The sequence below is a fragment of the Anopheles maculipalpis genome, chromosome 3RL (assembly GCF_943734695.1).
Source record: "Anopheles maculipalpis chromosome 3RL, idAnoMacuDA_375_x, whole genome shotgun sequence".
NCBI lineage: Eukaryota > Metazoa > Arthropoda > Insecta > Diptera > Culicidae > Anopheles > Anopheles maculipalpis.
In genome coordinates this window covers 68,637,602-68,662,893 of record NC_064872.1, presented here as the reverse complement: position 1 = coordinate 68,662,893, position 25,292 = coordinate 68,637,602, and the positions used below count along the sequence as shown (strand labels likewise).

Genomic DNA, 25,292 nt, shown 5'->3' with positions numbered 1-25,292 from the left:
TAACGGAATCGTTCTTTTTTTTCTCTCGGAGGATGAGGCTGTAGATGCTGTAGAATCCTTTTAAAACCAGTCGAACGACTCAACTCGATTGAGTGGTTGGCGTACAATCAAGACAGAAAGAGAGAAATGCATCGCAAGTTTACTTAATCGCGTACTCCAAAAGCACACCTGATTGCATATGATACGGTCCGCGCTTAGTTGTGTATGAATTGTTGCCTCTGCGTGTGGGTGACATACAGTATTTTGCTAGTGTGTATTAAAAATATTTTATTTCGTGCAAAATCCGTTTGATTGCGTCCGTTTTATGGTCTGGTGAGATATGCTAATGGAAGATGTGATCTCGCAAGAAGACACACGTGGCGTGCAATCGATAAAATCAAAACGAACAAAACAATTAACATTAACAACAATTATATTCCACCTCAACAATATGATAATATGATGATCGGGGCGTCGGCAAATTAACACGGGCCCGTGTGGATGATAACAATGTTTGTATTAGTAAATGAATGGGATGATTGTTTTTGCATGCAGTGCAAATTGTGATGCAAGCATAGTATAGCAAAATATTACAAAACCCAAACCACACACAAAGTAAAGATAACGCGAAACTTTATCTAGAAATGATAGAAACAATTGTGGCGCGGGAGAAAGTTTAACAAAACAGAAAACACTTTTTCTCCGCCAGTCCTTTGTCCGTTCGGGTGAAGTAAAGGCAAGTGAACGACATAAAAAAGTAGGATAATTTTAAACACACCGATGGACGACACGATGGTAGGGTTGTAGCATGGTACGCCTTAGCGCCGCTTGCTACTAGTCCCTATGTTTTGCCACGTAACATTGTTTTGAATGGTTTGGTGGACGGGGAACACAAACATGAAAAAATCCAACATTTAAAGTACACCAACACACATAGAAAAATAACTACTGGTCAATAGAAATTTGCATAGTGGCGCATAACCGCAAAATAAAAGAAGTGCGAATAAAATAGCTGGCATATTGAAATGGAAACATTTTGAAGTGGTAAATGATTGCTTACGAAAGAAATTTGCATGACTATGATTGAAGGCAAGAAAGAAAAAAATGTTGGAACTTGGCAGGCATGCAAAATTTTTTGAAAATTAACTAGCGAGATGATTTCGCAGTAATATACTTAGTTTGTATTGCAGAAATGTTAAAAAAGACTCGAGAAGGCCCACGTCCTGTTCAACATTCACAAGAAACGCCCAAATGTATGCAAAACGCAACACATATCGCGTATGTTGCACAATGGTATAGTAAAAAAATGTATGAATAAATTTGAGGAATATATGTCTAAAGTTTAAATTGCAACTTCATACATGCTGTTCTTCATAACCTGAAGAGAATGCAGTATTTGTTGATTCGTCGAAAGACTCTAGAAGGCCGTAGAATATTTTGTGTGCAGTACTGTGAGATGTCGTTTTTATTGGACAGTGTATTTCCGGTGTGCCAAAAACTCGTTCGGTAAATACTTTGTTTATTATTGCCTAGAACGGTTTCTAGACAACAAATAGAATATGAAAAGTGAAGCAAAACATGCATTTTATTAAGTGTCTAGCCCTCCAAAATGTTTGGCTTATAATTAAGAGTCCCGATTATGTAAGCCCGTAACCAAGTTTTCTATGAATATGTTACTAGGGCTAAGGTCTACATATCGGCCGTGATAATCCGCCTTCGGCCTATCGAGGATGCCTAGAAGCATAATGATGTTAAAACTAAAGCTCATGATGGGAAGAAATTCTCACGATGGGAAGATTCTTCTGCAAATTGATCCAATTATTTTTTACCACACTAACATCATACTGTGTATCTTTAGCTATATGTGCTGCGCTTTTCATACTTTTAGGCGTATTTCGCATAATAACGAACATATTTCGCCAGGAAGGGAAGCCTTTTTCTCTTTTACTCATGATTCTTCAGTATTGAATATTGAATAGAAGTATTGAATAGAAATTCAAAATTGAACCTGAAAACTATTTTAAAAAATCGACAAAAATTCGTTTTAAAACTGCATCAACTTTCTAATTAACCTAGTATTTTGACACCAATTGTCACACGCAGCGACGTTTAGATCGAATCTCTATGCACCTTGGCACAAACAGCATAAGCCAACCGAAGTAGGCAGAGCGGGAAAATTTGCTGTGCGTATGTTGATATTTTGTCGTCCTTTGTGCTGTCGCGTGTATTTGTGCTCGGAAGGTAAAAAAATAGAATTATCCACCGAGTTTTATTCAGATTTTCGCTCGTTCTTACTAAATATAGTCCTTGGAAGGATAGATTTACCCATTCCGCTAGCAGACCGGCAAGTAGCGCTAGTCTGAAGTGCGCGTTTCTACCAAACTACGTGGGGGACGGACACTCTTTTGTTTTTGTGTGTCGCCGGATAGCAGCGGCGCAGAGTACTTGTGGGATAATTCTAGAAGGAATTTCGCATAACGCAGCGCTTTTCCATTCTGGCGTGCAAAGCGCACGGTAACGAACGAATCACAAAGTAGCAGCGGCACCAAATAGAAGCGATGGCGAAAGTGCACATCACCAACGTGGTGGTGCTGGATAATCCCAGCAGCTTCCTGAACCCGTTCCAGTTCGAGCTGACGTTCGAGTGCATCGAAGAGCTGAAGGAGGATCTCGAGTGGAAGATGATCTACGTCGGTTCGGCCGAATCGGAAGAGTTCGACCAGGTGCTCGATACGATCTACGTCGGACCGGTACCGGAAGGCCGGCATATATTCGTGTTCCAGGCCGATCCACCGAACGTGACCCGCATCCCGGAGCAGGACGCGGTCGGTGTGACGGTGGTGCTGCTAACCTGCTCCTACCGTGGGCAGGAGTTTGTACGCGTCGGGTACTTCATCAACAACGAGTACGCGGATGCGGAAATGCGTGAAAATCCTCCGCCACGACCGCTGTTCCACAAGATGACGCGTAATATATTGGCCTCGAAGCCGCGCGTCACACGGTTCAAGATTAATTGGGACGATGCACCGGTGAACGGGGTTGCTGGTGGTCCACCGAACGGGATGCTGGATGGTGAGGAAACGCCGGCTGACGAGATGGCCGCCAACGGGGATGCCAGCGGTGGTGATCATGGCATGGACGATGAATCGAACGATCCAGCAGATCTAGCGCACGACGACAATAGTATTGCGATGCCTGCACCGGAAATGCCTGAATTCAATGAAAATTCCAACTCGCTGGCAATGGAATGCTGAGTGACAGCATCGAACTTTTCAAAACATCTCACGCGGAAGAATGCCATCTCCTGCAGATTAGAGTAGAATTTATAGTTATTAATGTAATTATTCATCATTGTCAACTGAGATGCTGCTGATGGATTCCGTTTTCACTTAGCAACAACGATCGGCGCACAGGAATGCGTTTTTGGTAGTTGGGAGGAGAGCAAGTCGTAGCAACGAAAACCCCTAAGCAGCGGTTGCTGCAATTTCGATCCTCCAAGTGACGTCACGTCGGAAAACGGTTCTTATTTTTTTCATATAAATTGTTATTGTCGACTGCACACAGTAGTTGGAATGCGCGCGTAGAAATGGTTTTTCTTTATCTTCGTTGGAATAATTCTTAGACTAAGAAGAAAAAAAGGGAAAACATGGCGAGCAAAGGTTGTTAGAAGCAACTGGCAAGCGGGATCGTGAATAAAACAGGAAGGAGCAAAATTATGTAAATAACAATAATATCAGCCAGGAAGCGAATCGCGTAGCAGATCGATGTAAAATAAAGTAAGCCTTTTTGTAATAACAAAGCAACAACTCGAGCAGTAAAAGCCGGCGCGGACTGAAATTGTAAACGGGCATAAAACTAGTTCTATTCTAGAATCCGAAATAAAATTCGATTTTTCCTTTAAATAGTAAAGAACTCAACAGACATGACAGATTTTCTTGGTTTTTTTTTTCGCTTCAGAATCGCAAACAACGTACTCGAAATGAGCCTAATTCTGGTGACCGGCATGCCGGGTAGGTAGAGGTTTTTCATTTCTTTCCTCAATCGATTCCAATTTACATCCGTCTGAATTAGTAATGAGGATAACAACTCTTTTGAAGGAATTAATTCATTATTACTCACTCCCTACCGGGATTTAATTCTTTTGACAACTCTTTTGGGAGTCTTTAGAACATGGTACAAGCCGGTCGCTGTGTAGACATATCGTAGCATCATAGTAATCCGCAGTAACCTGCAATTGATTCCGCAGTGCACTCCGGAGTTAATATCGGAGATTGCACCGGATTACTTCGTAATGTCTCGAAGTAGGATTCCGGAAAAATGAATCCTAAGAGTTAAAAAAACATTTTGCGATTGGAATCCAACAAAAGAGTTAAACAATTCCTGTACGTACGACATTAATTTACATCTCTCTCTCTCGCTCTTTCTCTTCAAGGAGTTGGTAAAACGACCATAATGCGTAAATTGAGCGTTGAGCTAGCAAAGCAGAACATTTCCGTGGCCGGCTTTTACACGGAAGAGGTTCGCGATGGGAAAACGGGTGATCGAACCGGATTCGATGTGGTAACGTTCGATGGACAGCGAGCAGCTCTAGCAAGAACAACCACAGCCGGAAATTCCAGTACCAGCCGTAATCCTACCGTTGGACGTTACTCGGTTTGTCTGGAAGAGTTCGAACGACTCGCTATTCCTGCACTGGACCGAAGAAGTGCCGACATACTGTTGCTGGATGAGATTGGTCGAATGGAGCTAAAGTCACGCCGGTTCCATGAGCGCATGGACGCAATCATTAAGGAAGTAGAAACCGGTCGCATACGGTTTGTTGCAACTGTACCGTTAAAATCGGCCGGAATAGATGTGATTGAACGATTGAAGCGTATCACCAACTGTCAATTGTTTCACGTGAAACCATCCAATCGGGATGAAATGTACGGTGATGTGAAGGATGCTGCGCTGTGTTTAATTAGAGGTTAATTCTTCCTGCTGAGCCGACTGTTTTGCGAGTCCACTATTTTACGTGTATTTCGTATAAATAACAAAAAAGAAACTTAATCGTATTTTTTGCCTGGCAGACGGAAGAAGGGCGGGGATGATTTTGGGGAGAAATTCTATCCGAATGTAAAGGACACGATAAAAAACACATACACACACACTTAGTGATGGGTCGTATCACGCTGCCACGCACATACAGCACAGTAAAGTGTGCGACGCACACAATACAATTGTGGTACCACACTAAAATGTCTGGTCGATGAAATGCAGCACACTCGCTGTGAGTCACGCACATTTTGTTGATTTGATACCACAGTTCTAATGCTTAACGCTTATTTTTTGTGGTACCACGAATTTAGTGGTACAGCCCAGTTTTTGCGATGCCCCACAATTACAGTGGATTCTCTCTAATCTAATCGCCTTCATAGTTTTCCATTAATTCGGGAAAGATCGTAAATTCATGCACCACAAAAACTGTACGCTAGCACAATAAGTGTGGTTCCCCCCGTATTGAGGACCGACTATCCAACTACGTGATATTATTAAGTCTAGTAAGCCATTCTGCCAGTGCGTCACCATAGTTGCACAGCACTCCTAAGTGTGCGTGGTACCACAGAACCACACAGTAAAAAGTGCTACTAGACCCTACTGACAAAACTGTCTCAATAACCACTACTGAGGGATTTTGCAATACAAATTTGCCTCAATAGTGCCTTAGTTGGCAGATTTTGTTGATAGAGGACTCAACACTAAACACCTCGCCACTATGTGCGTTCACCTGTGCTAATGTGTCTGTGTGTGTGTGTCTTTTACAAGAATCAAATTTCGTGTGTGTCCGGCTTAGCTAACTATCGCGGGTAGAACGTTTCCGGATCCGTTTCGATGTGGATGCACCCGCACCACTACCGCCACTGCCGCTACTATTCCGTTCCATCTCGTTAAACTTATCCGACCGGGCCGTCCAGAATGCGCCCTGCCGATCACTGATCTCCTGCTCGTCCACACACTGGAACCCTTCGTTCGGTGGCAGCAGCATGCTCCAGGTACGGTCGGCCGGGTTTAGCTTCGCTATCGTGCACAGTATCTCGCGTATTTCCTCCGCCGGCAGCTGCGTGGTAGCGACCAACTGTTGCCGCTCGAGCTTATCACATTTCGTAAAGCGGAACATAATGTAATCGCGCGCTTTGCGCATCTGTTCCGCTGCGACACCATTCGTACCGGATACGCTACCGTCGGGGTAGATGTGTTCCGACTGGACGACCCAGTTCCCACGGATAAGCCAACCGACCTGTGGCAACAGTCGGCGTACCTTTTCCGGGGCTAACGTTCGATCTGGGAGCAGTTCGAGTATTTGTTGCGATGTGATTACTTTAGCTGTAGCGAAAAAGTTTTTTTTTTAGTTTTAAACCATTTTAAATCCCCTATTCTCCGTAATTGCTTACCATCGGTGAGAATGACTTTCAGCTGTTCCTGCAGTGGAAGCTGTTTTAGCTTGTGCATACAGATCACTCTACTCGGCAGCAGGGAATCAATGTTTCGGTCCGTTTTCTCCTTGCTTATCAACATATCCATATACTCTACCGGTTTAACGTTCAGCGCCGCATTATCCGTCTCGAATCGGCCACTCGCACCACCACTACTGACCAACTTCTGGCGCTCCAGTTCCGCCGTAGCGGACGTTTTCTCGTGCCAAAACGTTTCACACCACGGTTCTTCTGCTTCCAGCTTCGAAAGATAGTTGAACGATTTTTCGCGCGCCTTGCGCACCTTTTCATTTTCCTGCCGGGCAAACTTGACCGTCACCTGCTTCAGTTCCTCCTCCTCGTCGGCCGCACCACCGTCCGCATCCTGTTCCGCTTTCTGTTCCGCCTTGGTGCGCTTGTCCTGCTTGTCGAAGTAGGAAAACATTTGCCGCATCAAGCCGATTCCTTTGAGCGGGGTCGCATGCATCTCACCGTCCTGCAGCACGCACACCAGGTACCGGCTCACGTCGTCGATCGGTTTCGTGCTCAGGAACGACTGTTTGTCCATCGTACCGCTGCGGAACGTAAGCTTTTGGCCTTTGTCCCGCTGCTTACCGTCGGCTGCGAGTGCCAACTGTTCCCCTTTGAAGGTGTCATAGTTCTTGGATGCGGTGTTCAAGGCATAGTCTACTTTGATCTGTGTGTAAACGGGAAAAGGGAGATAGACATTAATCGTGTTGGAGTCTTTCGGAACATCGGCACCAACGTTCTGTACCTGTTGGTTGATAGGCTTCACACAACAATTCACCACCTGGCCATCGTCGAACGTGGATGACGCTGACTTGTGCGGGTACTGCAGTACGTATAAATTTTCTGCTAGTGCTTTCGTAAGGTATACCGGAATCTGCATAGTAGACACGGTGAAAGGATAAAAACTATGCTGCCTGCGAGCGAATGCACAATGATTCGTTATTTACCTCTTCCACGACAGGATCGTCTTCATCTTCCATTATATATTTTGCCACTAAAATGCTTCTCTACCACGAGGAGGCAGCCGAACCTGCTCAGCACATTGAAATCGTCGTGACGTTCGTGTTGGCCGTTCCTCAGTACTCAGGCACTGCTACGCTACCTGTTCATGGTAAATTCAATAATCTGCCTATGGAACGGAGCACGAAAACTGTTGTAGTTGTACCGATTTTTGTTCGTAAAATTGTTTGTTAAAGAAATAGACGGCCTTCAAAGCGCTTGCAATCCACCTCCGGTAACAACACGTTGACGTATCGTACGCTGACAGCATTAAAGTCAAGGTTTAGAGAAAAACTATCAATATGATTACCTTGGTCGCCAGATGTTGTTGTGTGAGCTGTGTATAACCCTATGATAGAGTTCTCAGAGTTTAAAATAGATCGCTTTCGTTTTTTGAAATTTTGAAAATGTGTTTTTGGGTGTAGATACTATTATTAAATAGATTCCATGCCCTTATATATATCATTAAAACACAATTATTCAATCAAAAATCACACATTAAAACACAAAATGAGATCGTAAAAAGAATGTTAAATGAATAGTACATACATTTACTTGAAAAGAAATGAATCTAATCCAGCGCGTATTGCCAACCGCATTGTCAAAAGCAGAGAAACGTAAACAAACCATTCTTCCACATACATTTGTAAACAACAAGCGTTCCCGATGGAAATTCCTGCCACCAGCCGTAAACCATGGAAGAAAAATTTGTACGAAAACGCCGAATACGAGGACAACTATACCGATCCGTCCTTCCTGAAGGATATGCGAACGAACGTGAACCTGCAAATGTACACCGCAAAGGAAGCCTTCATCGGTGCTACCCGCCTCAGCCAGCAAATCTCGGTCGTGACTGCATTTCTGATCGTATTTCATCATCTCTACCTGGAACGGATCGGAGCGAAGGTGCTATTTGGCCAGTCGGCAATTGGCACCATCCTGGGCTACTTCATCTACGCTGGCCGTGACATACAGCTGGCAAAGTTTGTGGAAGATTCGAAGACTGCGTTCGCGGTGCTCGTGTTTGGCTTCATCTTTTCGCCCCTGCTTCACACGCTCACCAACAGCATCAGCACGGACACAATCTTTTCCATGACTTTCTTCGTGCTGGTGTTACATTTAATTTTCTTCGATTACGGCGTATCGGCGGCATTTGTGTCTAGGGCAATATCGCTAAACGCAGCCATCTTCGGGTCGATATGTTTGGCGTCACGCTTATCCTCCTCCCTGCACGCGTTCGTACTGCTGGAGGTGGCGGCCGTATTCTTTGCCCTGGGACCCTTCCTTGTGCGTAAGCTGTACAGCGTGCAATTGCTAGTGCTTTCCATCGTGGTGTGTTGCTACTTTCTACAATCAATCTCGCACATCATTCTGTACACGTACATTTGCACGCTAGCGTTTGTGAATCTGTTCTGCCCGTGGCTGTTCGTGCGGTTGCAAAAGTATAAGAACAACATAAATGGTCCATGGGACGAAGCAGTTGTTGTAGAGGAATCGGCATCCTAGAAGATACGCTCGCTCGGTACGATTTATTAAAATATAGCTCTAGTCAGAAAGGAAATGTACATAATTGGGGTAATTTAAGGCTACTTACAACTAAGTAAATATATCAGGTGTGTTCTTTTAGTTTAATCCTGGTTTTCTTCTGCTTGTTTCGATTAAACTTGATACCGATTCAGTACAATGTCACGATTATTCAAGTGACAGAGGATTCATTATTCCCGCTTAGTTGAAGCATTCGTCTCTATTTTGGTCGCTTCCAACTGTTTTTCCGCCTGGAACGTAAAGTCGCCTTTCCGAAATTGTGCAAATTTCTTCCGGCAAGTTGCTTCATTTATGGACTGTGCTCCGTAAACCGTTACAATTTCCCGATGAGCTGCCGGAGCAGTTTTCTTCATGTGGAACAGCAGAATCAGAACCTCGTGCAAATGTCTCTCGGTTGCTACGATGTTATCCATTTTTGCTGCAGCCCAAACCGGGATTGAAATTGCTGGTCAATTCAGCGTACTAGATTGTAAAAAGGAACCGTGGCGCGTTGCTAACGAGAAATGCCGTGTTGTTGATGTTGAACAACTCAGCTGACTTGGTGTTGATTTGACATTTGGTGAAACGGCGCGCGAAATGTACACTTGACACTTCTCACTATAGTGACAAGCACTTGCTCACTATAGTGAGAAGTGAGATGTTCTCATTAGGAAAGTGCATGCGCGCGCAAGAAATTAAAATTTTAACCGTCCTAAACACGTGTTTGAGTGTGCAGAATGCTTGAACAGTACATACTTGCCTGAATATGCAACATGTTGCCAATCTATCATGCACATATATGGTGATTTTATATAGAAGATTAAAAAAAAAACACAGCAAGTGGTTCGTAAATTAGTTTTTGCCTTTTTTATTATTTGAATTATCGTTTTGTTCTCATTATTTCACGAATTGTGCCACTTTTACATAACGTTCTCTTTTTCTCTTCCTCGTTTCCTCTCTCTGTCTTTCTTGTCCTTTTGCTGTTTCCTTTTTCATGTTTTTACAGCTTCAACTGTTCTTTTTACTGTGTAATGTTTTATTTTCATTTGATTGCTTGCAGAACGTGCAATGCAAGAGCGTGCCATTTTTCCACTTTTTGTTTTATTTTGCTCGTCAACGTTGTCTGTTTATTGTGTGTAAGTCTGATGTACTTACACATGTGCGTTTGATAAATAAAATGGAAAATAAATGAAATGCATTCTTATCGATACTTAGTGTACAGCGGACGTTTCTTCCGAATCCGATTTGTGCGCCACACGTTTGAAAAGGTATTTTTTTCGTTTTGTTATTTTAATCGCTTAATTTCGTACGTCTATTTCGGCTATTCTCCATAGATACGCTAGAAGGTGCACAAAAGTATGGATGTATGTGTGTGTGCGTGTGGTGTGGTGTGGGTTATGATGTTGTTTGATGTAAATTATCCTTTCGTATCCATAGCAATCGTAAATATCGCGTGTGCTTCGCAAAAAACTGCCTGTGATTGTTGCGTTGTCATTTGGTATATTGTTAATATATTTATAGTTTTATCGCAGTTTCTCTGCTGGCATTCATACAGAACCGAAGGACTGAAGAAAGTGATCAGCAGGTTTGAAAACTCCTTTGAAAATTAATTTGCAGTTAAGAAAAGCAGGGAACAAAACTGACTAGAGAACACCTGCAAAGAGTGCGAATAACAGGAAATTTAACAGGTTTAGTATTCTTCCTTTTTTCTCATTATGATTTCTTGTGTTTTTGTACATTCTCTTAACCTGTTGAAAAATGCTTTCGCGTGCTTGTTTTGGGAAATTTTGAATTTTACTATTTGGACTTGAAAAGGATACTCGTTTAACTGCGTAATGTTGTTAAGTAAATGTTTTGAAAATTGTTCCAGTATTGGTTTCGGTTCTAGCCTACCGAATGTGATGCAAGCGAATGTGATGTGAATATCTTACCCATTACATCGGTCAATTTGTTTGTTTTCCTTTTTTATTTGTGCTAGAGCAGTGTTCAAAAAACCGGACACATAATATTGGTCAAAATCGTCCCAGCTTGATTTGGTTTGAATTTAATTTTGACTTGTTTGTTTTTTTTTTTGTTACCTCTCCTGCTTTCTTTTCAATTAGTTGGATTGAATTTTAATGCACATATTTGTGCATTGTTTTGTGCATTTTGTTACTCTTTTTTACATGGCTTTTCGCTCGCTTGCTTTGTATAGGAAAACTAGGACATTGCTAGACCGCGCTCGTTTTTGTTAATTGTTTTTTTTAATCTAAATTTTGTTTCTTTTGCTTTACCTATACTTATTCCCTTTTCTTTGTATGGGTTTTTTAAGGTGAGTTTTGAAAAGTGTCGATACGAAATTTGGTCGAGAAAAAAGAAGAGAACTCAAAAGGAATGGAACCGATCGGGATTGAGTTATGTTTTAACTTTCTTTTTCCCTTACTTAAATTATTGAGTGAAATAAAAATAAACAACAAATTTGTATGCTTTTCTCTTTAACTTTTTATTTGCCTCAAGTGTAATATCAAAACTCATGGTTTATATAATTTTTATGTAGAAAAAAAAAACAACACAACACAATATCAATACAACTAAGTAACAAACGATGGCCGTTAAACTAACTCCCAAAACCGAACATTGGAACCATTCATTACCAAGCTTACCTTAGCAAAAATTGACTAGAGAACAGGGAGGTAGAAAAACAAAACAAAAGAAACAGAACAAAGCCCCCAGCATGGATAAATGGTGCCATATTTCGCTTTGGTGGTCGGAGTAGCTAGTATGAGTCTCACATTACAGTGTATGTCTGTGTTTGCGGACTGGAATCTGGACCTGGTACAGGTCTGAACGGCTCAAGATCCAAGTCCGGTTCTATTGCAGCCAGCTGATAGGAAGGAAGAATTAAAAACTTTAAACCTGCCATACTAGTTAGTCGGTAGTGCTAGTAGTGAAGTATAAGAAGTTGTAGAGTGGTAGTAAATTGGTAGTTGTATTACACTAGTAACAGCGAAAAACGGGGGGATGAAACTGGTAGAATTCAGATCGAAGAACCTGAGACTGAGCTGTATTACTGCGGTGCCGCTTACCGGGACCGCGGTCTATTAAAAAATGGGGCATTACGAGCGCGATAACTGGTGGCGGACCCACCCTACACCACCCGCGGGAGACATTCCCACGGGGATGATCGTGATTCCGTGTGCATGATGATCCTAACTTCTAGCCATAACGATAGAGGGAGAGCGAGAGAGAGAGAGACTTAGCATTGTACACGATCTTACACGATTACTTTCGCTATTTCTGTGTGTGTATGTGTGTATATATATCATTTAATGTAACATTGTTTTAATTATCTAGTTTTTTTTCTTCTTCTGTGTTTTCGTTTCGTTTGTCGACTTTTTGTTTCATTTTTCCGTCCTATTCTTCATTCAATCCCTTTGCTTGTTTTTGTCCCCACTGTTTTCTTTTTGTCTTCTTGGCTTCTTCTTGCTATGCTAGTATGTGTGTGTGTGTGTGTTTCTTTTTGTTTTATTCACATACTTTTTGTTGTTGTTCGTTTTCCCTTTTCTTTCCGTACCAACCATTATGCGATTGCGAATTTGTGCTATTAGGTTGTGATGTACCTTTGTTTTACACTACTTTATATGTTTTGCTGCTTTGGTTTGCGTTTGTGAGTGTATCCGTTTCTTTCTTTTTAGTTATTTTCTTTTTTTTTTTTTGTTGTTGCTATTTTTGCCGCTTTGCTCCAGTTTTTTGTTTTGGTTTTGTTTTGTTCGTTTACGGTAATTGTATATAATATATATGTGTGTGTATGTATATATCTATATAATGTAATGTCTTCATATAGAAAATATTTAAAAAGCACGGTTCAATGTTTTTTTTTTACTTCTTCCTGTTCTGTTTGTTTCTTCTTTCCTTTTGTTTTGTTTGTAATAATTTAAATGTTAACGTATTTACGTCCACTGTACTTATTCTTTTCCTATACTTTCTCTCTCTCTCTCTCTCTCTCTCTCTTTCTCTCCCTTTCTCTCTTCTTATTTCTATTTTCGAATCTCATTTACTAGTTTTGTTTGTTTGCTTCTGTCGTACCACTTTTCGCACCATAATATACATTCTTTTCTAACATTTTATAATTACGCATCGCGTTCGCTTTGTTCGTTTTGCACTTCTGCACTTCTCGGCCTTGTCGGCTTTCCCCCTTTGCCCTTTCTTTTATTTATTTTTTTTTTCGTTCAACAGCTAACTTAAATTTTCTTAGTGCTTCTTTTTAATCTCTTCTGTTTGCTGTTTCCTTCTTTGTGTGGTTTTTGTGTAGTTTTAATATATATTTATATTTTTATTTAAATCACAGATATAAGCCATTTTCTTACTTATAATAATTACGTTTTTTAATGTTCTTGTTGGTATGAGTGTGTGTGTTTTGTTTTTTCTTGTAAGGTGAGTGATAGTATAGATGAAACAGGCGTTCAACTTTTAGTTGTTTAAATAAGCGACCGTTTTTTATGTTTTTATGTTTTTTTGTTGCTGTTGTTGCTGACTTGGTTCTCCATTAATTTTCGATGTGATTTTGCTTAGTTAAGATTTTAATTCCTCTCCTTTTCTTCTCGTTTTTTCTTCTTCTTATTTCTTGTATTATGAATTATGGACTGTTAATGCATAATGTGTAGGCAAGCATATTGCAGCACGCTTCTTATAGAGCGTTTAGTTTATACGTTTTTTTATCTGCTTCTTTAAGGAAACAGCTTTTGCGCATGTTTTTTGTTTGTTTCACTTTTACTCGTAATTTATCATATTTAGTATTCCGAGTTTTTGTTTGTTTGTTTGTTTGTTTTGTTTTCGTATTTTCTCTATCTCTCTTTCTCGCTCTCGTTTTATCTTTTTTTTTAGCTTAGTTTAGCTACTTAACGCTAAACTTACCGCTTACACACAACACATCGCTTAGCCGGGAACCAAAAAACATTCAATAGGTGGTATCAGCTAGCAACGATGCGCGCATTTCTTGCTTGGCCCAGGACCAAGAAAAGCCAAGCACAGAAGGTAATTTCCCCTAAAATCGCGTGGCACAACAGCGATCCCCAACACGCTTCCATTTCCAGCCTGCCGTGTGGCGAGTTTTCCCTGCTCGTGTGCGTACTTTCTTGCGAATAGTTTTCGATTGATTTTCGTGACTGTTTTCCTGCGACTGTTTGCTATGAAAACGTTTGTGATGTGCGGTAAGATTGTATTGCTTTCGGATTGTAAGCTGGGTAAGATTAAATTCCTGTTGAAGCATACTGTACATCCAGCAGCGCGCGTCTACACTTCTTAACGTTAAAGGGCCTCTTTGTGGTGGGCCAATTTTCTCCTATGTACTGTAGAAAGCTGAAGGACGAAGAACTTGACAGGCGTAGTAAATAGTAGAGGCTTTGTTACGTACCGAACCGAACCGGGGAGGGATTTTTTCGGGCATTCAGTAGTTGTAGACGGTTGGGTTTCTAACCCCGAAAATGAATGAAAAACGTGATTGTCTATGTAATCGAAAATATTGTTCTTTCCTCCTTTGCTCTGCTGAGGGTTTAGTATACGGGGTTTAGTGAGGTTTAGCCTAATTGTCGATAGTGTTAATCCGATTGTTATTTTTCACTCGTACTTCTCAGAACTCGCTTCCAAGCCAATAGCCAGAAGCGCACCGGAATAGGTTTACAAAAAGGGGTTTTCTTTGAACAGTGTGCCCTAACGTTAGGAAACTGCCAACGCTGGTGCAGTTGGGCTAAACAGAACTAACACGACTAAAACGCATCCGGATAAAGGGTGTGCCGCGCAGTGCCAGAAAACTGGGGACGAGCAAAAACCAATAGACAAAAGTGGCGCGAACTCGCTGCGAGTCTGTGAAAATGTTCGTAGGAAACGCTCTGGATGGAACCGGTCGATCACTCGATAAGGTTTTGTGTTGCATTTACATTTTCTCCTGTAGATTGTATCAAGTTGTATGTAATCTCCTGTATTGTAAAGTTTCTGCGGTGGCTGCGGTGGTGGCGTTACGTCACGGTTCGCTCTGCTATAGTGGTTTTAAAATATCACCTCCAAAATTGGAAGGGAATGTTCCTGTGGCGTTTACTATTGGCCTTCGCGGCATGTGAAGCTGGATGAGTTTAGCGTGACACCTCTCTCTGTCTCTCTCTCGCTCTCTCTGTGTGGGAATCTTCGAATCAGCTCACCGAACCGATCGAACTCTAACTCGCCCTCCTAAGGTGTTTAAGTCGCGTTGGGTGGCGATTGCTGCAGTTGTAGCTTCATAAGTAAGCACCCTTAAATTGTACTAGATTGTAACTGTAACGCGATCCTCAACCAGCACGAGCTTGCTATTTAAGCCTTACTTAGTTAAAAAAGCCTTTTGCTGAGTTCCAGAAATCAGTAAAAAGAGAACTGCCTCAAACATTCAGTGCATTGGTTACAGTGTTAGGTAACGTTATCTTTGTATGGTTTGTGTGTGTGTGTGTGTGTTGTGATGTAATGTTGGCCTTGTTGGTTTCCTTGATGGTGTCCTATGTACAGGCGTATTGTATGTATCTGATTTATCTTTGGTTTCTTATACAGCTCCGAGTTGTCACAGGTGTTTGTTGTTGTGTTACGCTACTAAGATTGCTACTGATCCCACAGCTATAATGTAACACTACTACCACACTTACAAAGAGTTAAGCGAACGCCCCCAACCCAACACTCTGCTGTGCTGGGCGAAGGGTATGGCGGACTCTACTGCTGACGGCCTACTACTAAACTTACGCGCTACACCACTATACGTTAAGATACGCGCTCAAACACTACTAGAAATCGCGGATGGAGGGCAGTATTTGCTTTTCTGTTCTGTTTGTTTCATTTGCCACAGCCAACGAGAACAGCCCGGGCAGCCGCCAGCCGTCGTCAAGCTGGCCAGAGAATACACCTATGCTGCTGCTTATGCCTCGAGTTGCTACCACTAAGAGAAATGTTTCCGATGAGATGCATGCTGCTCCAAACGGCGGTTTGCTGATGGATGTGTCGAACTTGTAGCTTTGATAATGCTTATCTGAACGCATTGAGGTTATGATGCGGCGAGCGAAGGATGATGATGATGATGGTTTGCCATATATTGCTAACAGGAGTAACTTTTATCCGGTTAGCAATTTGGACTTCTTACTGGTTTTTTTTTTTGTTCTCCAAAGGAATTGTGGAACAGTTCGATGATGAGTTATTCGTCTTCTAGTGCTTGTTCACGAACCGGTAAGCGCTAGCTATACGCTTAGAATGTTTTGTCCGCCAGAAGACGGGCATTTTCCTGCAAATATTGATAAGTTTTGAAGTTAGTGTATTGTTTAGAAATGCTCCGAAATGCTCCGAAATGCTCCGAATTGCTCCGAATTGCTTAGCAAAAGAAACAATAGTTGATCGTACCTGCTACGAAGATGACGCACCGTACCCACTGCTGCCACCATGATTTTCGACCGAGTTGCCCCTGCTGGTAGTGGTTTTGCTTTCGTCGCTCGACGTTAGACTGCTACCGGCGAACGATGCCTTATCCTTATTACTATTGCTGTTACTAGCGGCAAGATATGTTGAGAATGCTGTTTCCGATTCTGCAATGTACAAAAAAAAAAACGGGGTTTTTGGAGTGAGCAAAACGGAACGTGAAAAACGCAATGCCACGCCACCTAAGCCTAACCTGTGCTACTTTCCCGCGTGCCAGAATCCAGCCGCCGGTCACCGGTAAGATGATCGACGTACGTACCGATCCCGACACCACGCGTCAGCTGTGGTTTGCTTTGCCGCGTCACCTCTTCCTGTGAGTAGCGGGGCTGGGAGAATTTGCTGGCCGCCAACGGTTTGGCGGTGGCACCTAGCGAGGCCGGTGTCGATCGTTGGTGCGTTAGCCGGTGCCGCTGGACGAGCGGTGTGATCGATGTCGCAATCATCGTACTGCCGGAGTAATCAGTATTTGAGTCGCTCCCCTAGCAGAGGAATGCAGGAGGCAGAGATTAGTCGCGGTGCGGTGAATGGGTCTCTGGTTGCTAGTCGCTATTATAGTGGCATACAACTATCACTCGGGAACTTAGTAGCTGGCTAGAGCTCAATCGTTCCGACAGCATTTTTTTTTTTGTCGCTAAACACGTGAACACTAAACAGAGCTAAACAGCTAACAGGAGAAACTAACGAACAAAAACAAACATGGCAGCAACGAGGGATGTCTTGGGAAGAATGGGAGGGCTACAGGAAGCAATTCGTTTCGTAAGAAAGGTACAACGATAACAGAAGATCCGATAGAATATCTCTCACAGAATCTCAACGTTTGTAATAAGAGACAAAATATAGAAGTCTGGAAGGGCAATGCATAAGGAGACATTTAATGTACAAAAATGATTCATCTATCTACAAAACACATTTATAATACAAAAAGTTGACGGAATGTTCTTGCATGTCGCAAAAAAAAAGCCTTATGCTATTACGGTGCTGTTTAGAGAGAAGAAAGAAGAAACGGAAGTAGAAAACATCGATGCTATTCAAACGAAGAATTCGCAACTAGTTTTAAGGACACAGTTGGAGGTTGAAGTTGAACGAGAGAAAGAGAGATATATAATTGGATAGTAAAGATAGGAAGGACGCTATAGACACACAGAGACAAAAAGGAGGTGACAAAAGACATATAAAGCGGAGCATAAAGTTTGAAACTCAAACTAGTGATCCAGTAACAGTTAGACAAAGGATTAGTAGTGGTAGTAGTAGTAGTGAACAGGCGTACAAAACCGAAAAAAAACGGAGCAACTATAAAAGAGAGAAGAAAAAAAAGTTATGAACAAAAAAACAAAACAACAAACAACGGAAGGTAACCGAAGAAGTGGCAACGGGCGCAGTAGAACAGTAGAGTAATATATCACAAACCAGTAAACGGGCAAAAGGAACAGAACAAAAACAAAAACAAAAAGGAAAAGGAAGAATCATTCAAAACAAATAGAAAAGTCAAAATGCAAATTTACCATGTTGGCACCATTATCCGAGATCCCGGAGCCGGACATATTGTCTGCCAGGAGCCGTTCACTCTCCGGATCGGACAAAAGACGCGACGCTTCGGATTTGTTTTTAAGGATCGATTTCGATCTTCGATGTGTTTCTAATTGAGGTGACGTTTCTAGCGAATCTATATGGATATGGAGGATAATTTAGTATCAGCAAGTAGCTCTCTGGCGTGGCCGAAAACGGACGGTAATGCTAATGGCGCGGGAGAGAGTTTTTTCTCTCTCTTTTGGTCTACATTCGATTTGGAGCAAAAGGAAAATGGGCGAAAATTTTTTTTGTTCGGTTTAGCATGCATATTTTTGAATTCAATTGAATTTTGTCACACGTGGACATCGGCTGCATGGGCGTAGTTTGTTCAGGGGTCATTTTCAATGTGTTTCGTATGGATGTATTAGTTTATCGATTTGAGTTTGGTTAGTTTTTGGTTCCTTTGTATATGTTTGTAAACTTAGAAGGAGAAAAACCGATAAAACAGGAGCAGGGAAGGAAAACTGAAAGACTTAGCCGTAGAACGTGTCCAAGTTTAAACAAGCTAGCAAATGGTTTGAGCAATAAAGAACAACACAGAACTTTTGTTTAATAGATAGTTAAGCTATCGGACACCTCTTCGTGGACACTTGTTTTGATAGTAACAAAGAGAACTAACACTTAACAAGAAGCAATAGAATAAAAACAAAAGGTTAGCATATTTTGGGGTTTTTGTTTCCTTATACGATAGAAGCGTTAACAAATTAAATTACGAACAAACAATAGAAACGATAAGTGTTTTCTTTCAATATTCTATTTGTTGTAAACAGCAGTATTTAACTTCAACTTTAAATGCATTGCTCAAATCTTAGCAGTTTAGTACAGTTTAGTCCAATAAATCAGATATCAAAAGGCCCCAAATTCAAAGCAAATCATGAGCGTAAAACTTAAACGAAAACGGACATAAAACATGTAGTAATTGTAGAGTAACATCGAACTGTATTGGAAGTGTTGTAAAGCGATTCTTGTGTAAAAGGATGAGCTACAGTCGCAAAGGAAATTGTATAAGTTTTTTCCTTCCCTTTGCAAACTGTGCATTCGGTGTGTTCGGTTGTGTTTAGTTGAATGTAAGGGAAGCATGTTAAAAAAGGTGTGTAACTGTAGAGAATGTTAGTTGTGAGTAGATTGAATGAGTAATTAGGGAGTCTTATGTGTGTGTGTCTGTATCGTGTTAGCGAAGGAATTCCTTCCGGACGCGCTGTTCCGCTTACCTTTCGGTGCCGGATTTGGAATACCGAACAGATGCTGATTGATTAGCTTGGTGGCCGAGGCAAGACTTTTCGCCGGCATAAACGAGGAGCGGCGCGACTTTTTGCTCCCGGACCCGCTGCCACTGCCACTGGTTGCGCCCGCCTCTTCCAGACTTTCGATCGACGATTTAAGATTTTCGAAGCGTGTCTTCGGGCGGGCCGTGGCCGCCACCGCAAGGGCCGTCGAGCCGGAACTCTGCTGGAAGCGAGTCTTGCGATGCTTGGGCACGGGCGTTTCGTTCAGACTGACGTGGCTGCCCCGATCGGTCGCATCGAACGGCGTCTGGAACTGGCGGTACTCGTCATCCATCGGGCTGGCGCCCAAGCTGCGCAGCGCCGTATCTCCGGAAGCACTTTTCTTCACCTGCGATCGCGGCGGCCCAGCCGACGGTCGTTGTTGGAGCATTAGAAGCTGCTGGTGCTGCTGCTGCTTCTGCTGCGAGTCTTTCTCTAGCGGGTTTATGTACAAATTGTTCGTATCTAACGTATCTAAATCGAATGACATATCTACAATGTCCGACGTTAGGTCGGCCTGCGACAGGAATGGATGCGTTTGACAGCTAGCGTACGTGTCGGAACTATCGACGCTAGCCAGATCACCGTTGTTGCTGTTGCTGTTGATGAAGGTGCCACCACCACCACCACCGCCATTTCCACCAGCTCCTCCACCACCACCACCACCACCACCACCTCCGTTGTTGCCATTGCTTCCACTGCCACCGTTGGCTCCACCGTTCGCCGGATGCTTTATCGGGGTGTCCATGTACGGGTACGGGTAGGAGATCGTGCTCGGTCCGAACTGGTTCGGCGTTGCAATGCAGTTGTTGTTCATGCTGTTTCTCAGCATGCGCATCTCCATGCAAACGGTCGTATGGAAGTCGGACGTTGGCAGCGGCATCAGTCCTTCGGCATCGATGAACTCTTTGTACTCCTGGCGTCGATCCAAAGCGGAACAAGCCAAAGACGAAGAAGAAAAAGAGAGTGGGAAAACCGCGTGAAATTGTGTGATTATTAAACTGAGCTGAAAAAGGTTCACGGTTTTTCTTTCTTTGTGGAACATGTATTCTTAGTGCCAACACCAAAAAAAAAAAAACCATCACCATCAAGCTTTGGACAGTTTTTTTTCCATGCGTCATGATGGTTTTTGGGTTTCCATACTTCATGATGGCATAAGACTAATCAAATTGTAAGCACAAACCACACACAAGAAAAAAACAAAACACGCACACACACATAGACACACATATAAACTAACGGCCCTTCCCCCCACTTTTTTTTTTGTTGAAGGAGTTCCGTATCCGGCCGGTGGCCGGAGTTATAGCGTGTCATGGAGTGGAAAATTTCAAATAAAAGACAAAAGTAACACAAAACTGTAACAAAATGATGGGCTTGGATCGCCCTTTTTTATGTACAAAATTTCCTTCGGAATGGGTCAAAAGGAGGTGGTAAGGAACACCGTTAAATGAAACTAGTAGCTCTCACAAAGACGCACACGAAAACCGCAAATGAAGGTTGAAGAAGGATCCTGTTAGCCAATTGGTGAGGAAATTTGAAGTATTGCGATACTAAAGATGTGTTTCGGGGGTGGGGTGGGGGCAATTAGGTCCTGAAGGAAGGAGGAATACATTTACATCATGTAAATCAGGAAGAGGGAACCTTTTTGAATATTAAAAATTTTATCTTTTAATTGCATACCTTTAGGCGTGAATGACATGATACGCCCAAATCTATGCAATGTGCTGTACAACACTTTATTTGAATGATTTTCGCTGGCAATGAACGACATTTTTAAGAATTTTTTAGTATGTTGGTAGGGAATTCTAGTTGAAAAAAAGTGTGTAAAACGACTTACGACTAAGGTTAGTATTTGTACATATTTACAAGAGTTTGTAGCAAATCGATAGCCGATCAATAAACATATTGTTTTCGCCAATTCCACAATGCTGGATGAACAACAATCGCCAGTAACGGTTGCACAAACAGAGAACGCGCGTCCGGTGGTATAGAAACAAAATAAATTGACGATGCTTGTGGTTCTACTTTCTCTCACGCCCTCCCTTCCGGGCTGTGTTGCAAAAACGTGTTACAAAACGATCCGAAATGGAACGAAATATGATGCATGAGAAGCTATTAGCATATTTTATCGATAAATCTTCCTGTTTTTCCTTTTTTTGTTTTGCAGTCTAAAATTGTACGATTTCGAAATTACAACATCCGATCGGGTGGTGTAGAATGGGCGGGGTGCCTGAATACCGTTCGTCCGTTGGTGGTTCAATATTTGTCTTCCAGTTAACAAATGAATGAAACATAAGTCGGCATGATTTCTTGAATGGTTCTTGGTGGCCGGCTTTACTTTGGCTCGTTGTTTATATTCCACGAGGACCGTGAGGGACTCCACTCAAACCACGCCCGGCCATTCGCGTGCTAGGCGATTTGACGAGACGAGAATCTTGTGGTCAAATGTGGAAGGATCCGCGCCAAAGCTTCCCGAATTCTCAATCTGCCAAATGTATAAGAAGCATCCGGCAAAAGGCAACACTGCCATCATCTAGCTCCGACTAGCGGCTGGAGGAGGAGCGATAGGAGCGATAGGAGGATTTGTCAAGCTTGTTCACCCCTCTGTGGATGACTCCCGAGGCGATTGTTTTGGGAGGTGGGCGAATTGTATCCGAGGGCAATAAATATCCTTCACTCGAAACCGAGACGAACGTTCGGTGCGTTGGTTGGGAGAATCTTTTTGTCCACATCCTTGGCGGCGCCTGCCCTGTGTGCTGACGTCATATTTTTTGCAAGCTATTCTAAGTTTGGTGGGCTTCCCGCTTTTTTTTTCTAGCTGGCCATTTCAACAACGGTGTTTTGTGGTTTCCTTGGCGCTTTGTCCTGTAGGACCGTGTGTTAGTCTCGCGCCACATAAACTTCTATGTAAGAAACGCACAAAAAAAAAACATCTTCCTACGGCTCATATGTCTAGGCGTACGGATTGTTGTGTGTGAGAGAGCTAAGTTTTGTCAACAATCCGTTATTTATGGATAATATTTACTATCGTCCTGAAACGTCCCCCATCCACACGCACGCATTTTCCGTGAGCTTGAAAGCTTGAAGTAGCCTAAGCCCCACGAAGGTTCCTCGATGGTGTAAGCGTTCTTTATGTAGCCTCGACCGCAGCCGGGTGTAAATCGGGGAGCTGATGAAATTGATGAATTGCTCAGGGTACGTAAACACGTACACAATATCGGGCACGTGACCACAGTAAGATCAAGCGGGGCTTGCAGTAAGTAAACAGATTGTCCTACATTCCAGCAGCCATGATCCTTTGACTCTTGTACGCACCACCAAAGTGCATATCTTGATAGCATGGATGAGAAGTCTTTTTTTTTCCCCCCGCGCTAAATCCTTCAACCCAATACACTACACACTCGGAACCACTTGTACTTGATTGAGCTTCGTAAATCACTGAATGGAAGGTTGGACGAGTGGTTGTTGTGTTGTTTTGGTTTGGTAGCCATCTGCGAAGCTGCCTTATTGGATCTCGAAAGCTGCTCCCGTTAGCAGCAGCCGGGAATTTATACTCGTGTTTGTGTGTTGTTTTTTTTTTGTTTGGTAAAGCCGAATTATTTGTCCTAGAGGCATTTTTTACAGCCACAACAAGGAAGCTAAATTTATTGGTTATCTGTCATTGGTTGATATTGGTGGAGTTTGTTTTCATTTCCTCTTGGTAGACACATTCTACTGACTGTTGGAGGATCTTATTGCAAGGATCTTGAAGAAGGCTCTGCCGGTATGGATTTGTTTTCTTGCTCTAGTGTCAAAATGTTTCATTAAGTTTGTTCGAAGAATCTTTTTCACAGAGATCTCTTCAAGACAATCTCTCTTAAAATCGTATCGACAGTAGGAATGAGACTAGGAGGAACCATTTTTATGTTCAGAACATTCTACTTCTTGTAAAGAAATAAAAAAGATAAGAAACAAGGTCTTCGCCTCCAAAGGACACAAGGGTACACACTGCATGAGGAAGGTTATATTGGGCGGGATAGGACTGCGAGCAGCTGTCTCCATGTTCGTTTTTTTGTTGTTGCGCGGATTAGACCTACAAAAAAAGCACACCACACACATACACAACGTTAGACAGAACACAATCACGCAAAGAAAATACGGCACAAGTAGCGATAAGTGACGAGACTGGTGAAGAAATCGCACAGGAAGAGAAAAAAAAAAACAGCTGCAAAAAGGCCAGGTTAGTGTGAGGTCCAGGCAGAGAGGGTTTTACTCCTGCCGTTCGTTGCCGAACTGTGCTGGTAGGATGTTCCTACCAGCGGTGTTAGTTAAGAATTTCGCAAGCAGCACTGAAATTCTTCTGATCGAAAGGAACAACACAGGGCAGCGAGCAGAGAGGTGTGTACGTTAGATTTTTGTTTGTGAAGCAGTCTAGCAGGTAGTAGTAGTAGTAGTAGTAGGACAAAACAAGGAATCTCCACGGCTGGAATCCACCGAGAAACTCACCTGTGATAATGCATGTTTGCTCTGAGGATCGCAGCATCAATCGAGCAAGCGCCGCATTAATCGCACAAAAAGGACATCAGCAAAACAATTCGAGACAGTGAGTGAGAGGGGCGTTCGGAAATCGGAATCGCTTTCTGGAGGCGTTTTTCATCACGGTGTAAAATTGTAATTGGTAAAGTGTGTGCGCTTGTTTGTCGTTACAAAGTTAGGATTTAGATTAAGAGAAAAAGAGAGAGAGAGAGAGAGAGATAAGGGCAAAAGATCGCAGTATCTGGGATGGACAGGGTCCACGACGCATGCTTTTGATATGTCTTCGTTCTTCTGCTCGGACTGTTTTGTTTGATCTTTGGGGTGTTTGATCTTCAACGCTTACGCGTGCTCCCAGCACCGTCAGAAATCCAAGTACTACAGCTCTATTTCTGCCTCCTTCGCACCGGTGCTCCCATCAAACCCGTGGACGCTGCTGGAACGCGTGGAGCCCCCGAGCGTGTGCAGCAGATGTCATACGCTTTTCGAACGCAGCGGAATACACTCGGTGTGGCATTCCTGCGGACACTGGAAATTGGTAGTAATGTGGTTCGATCGGCTAAGTTGATGGTTCAGCTCAGTGTAGTGTGGTAGTTGATCGTCGTAATGTAGGCACGGTGCATTTTGTGGCATGTAGTAAGGCGAGTTGGGTGCGAAATTACAATCACATTCGTAATACTGCGCAGTATGGCCGAGGATGTGTAGTGCGGTAGTGTATGTGTATATTGTTTGTGTGTGATGTTGCGAAATGAAGGCAGAAGTGTGGATTGGTTTGGTTGGACAAATGGCGATGGGTTCGAATAGCAAAAGAAAAGAAGAAGTGAGGTGAGAGAGAGAAGAAAAACAAAATACATTGCACTTTCACGTAATACAGAAACATAAAAAAGAAACAAGGAAACGTAATACAAGAATGAATAAATGATATAAAAACTGCGTTGTGTCTTAAAAATAACAAACAAACACACAAACTCACAAACACATTGTGTGAGAAACACAAGAAAAGGTGAGACAACGAACGAGACAAACAAACAGTCAAACAAAACAGACAAACATGAATAGTGTGTCATGGCGCGTGTAGTGAGGTTGTTTTTTGGAATCAAAACGTGGTTTACTTTTGTAGGACGCTCACAGTAGCAGTAGCACCAGCAACAGCAGCAGCAGCAGCAGCTTATATTAGATAAAGAGGCTTTCACTCGCTTGCCATTAGAAGTTAGTCACGAAAGCAAAGCAACTGATAGTAACCCACAGGAAATTGCTTGCGGCTTGGGTCCGGAGTTAATTGCCACTGGGGAGTTCAACTTACTGAGCCCCGCTCACGGTACATTCTGCACTTTTTACCCCAATAATTAAGGTGCCCAAAATCAAATCTAAACTCCAACTCTATCAATTAAGTTCTTGTTGCCCCTACACAGAAAAAAGGAAGAAACCGAACCAACTCAAATCACTGACAGCACGGCAAATGAAACCGGAAGGATGACCGTCCAATGAACCCGCCACCGAA

At 42.6% G+C, this 25,292-nt stretch overlaps 6 protein-coding genes across 6 annotated transcripts in view; 3 read left to right on the top strand and 3 right to left on the bottom strand.

Annotated features, from left to right (window-relative positions):
* The window catches only part of LOC126562554 (guanine nucleotide-binding protein subunit beta-1), a 99,544-nt gene that overhangs the window by 60,889 nt on the left and 13,363 nt on the right, over window positions 1-25,292 (bottom strand). The window lies entirely within an intron of this gene.
* The window catches only part of LOC126562940 (histone chaperone asf1), a 50,249-nt gene continuing 27,494 nt past the window's right edge, over window positions 2,538-25,292 (top strand). Inside the window, exon 1 of the mRNA XM_050219543.1 lies at window positions 2,538-3,233. Within this exon, the coding sequence (XP_050075500.1) occupies window positions 2,538-3,233 (696 nt within the window). The remainder of the gene's footprint in view (window positions 3,234-25,292) is intronic.
* On the top strand, window positions 3,958-4,950 carry LOC126560917 (nucleoside-triphosphatase THEP1). Its single transcript, XM_050216867.1, has 2 exons — window positions 3,958-3,989; window positions 4,412-4,950. The coding sequence occupies exons 1-2, from the start codon at window positions 3,959-3,961 to the stop codon at window positions 4,948-4,950; spliced, it is 570 nt and encodes a 189-aa protein (XP_050072824.1). The 5' UTR covers window position 3,958.
* On the bottom strand, window positions 5,805-7,530 carry LOC126562192 (DNA-directed RNA polymerase III subunit RPC5). The gene is made up of 4 exons (XM_050218634.1): window positions 7,409-7,530; window positions 7,207-7,335; window positions 6,411-7,128; window positions 5,805-6,342 (listed from the first exon to the last, which is right to left on the bottom strand). The coding sequence occupies exons 1-4, from the start codon at window positions 7,439-7,441 to the stop codon at window positions 5,813-5,815; spliced, it is 1,410 nt and encodes a 469-aa protein (XP_050074591.1). The 5' UTR covers window positions 7,442-7,530; the 3' UTR covers window positions 5,805-5,812.
* On the top strand, window positions 8,119-8,966 carry LOC126562776 (phosphatidylinositol N-acetylglucosaminyltransferase subunit C). The gene has a single exon (XM_050219358.1). The coding sequence runs from the start codon at window positions 8,127-8,129 to the stop codon at window positions 8,964-8,966; it is 840 nt and encodes a 279-aa protein (XP_050075315.1). The 5' UTR covers window positions 8,119-8,126.
* Window positions 16,370-25,292, bottom strand: part of LOC126561397 (potassium voltage-gated channel protein Shab) — a 38,437-nt gene continuing 29,514 nt past the window's right edge. Inside the window, exons 8-11 of the mRNA XM_050217510.1 lie at window positions 19,226-20,195; window positions 17,948-18,108; window positions 16,639-16,924; window positions 16,370-16,552 (exon numbers count right to left, since the gene is read on the bottom strand). Coding sequence (XP_050073467.1) covers window positions 16,374-16,552; window positions 16,639-16,924; window positions 17,948-18,108; window positions 19,226-20,195 — 1,596 coding nt within the window. The 3' untranslated portion in view covers window positions 16,370-16,373. The remainder of the gene's footprint in view (window positions 16,553-16,638; window positions 16,925-17,947; window positions 18,109-19,225; window positions 20,196-25,292) is intronic.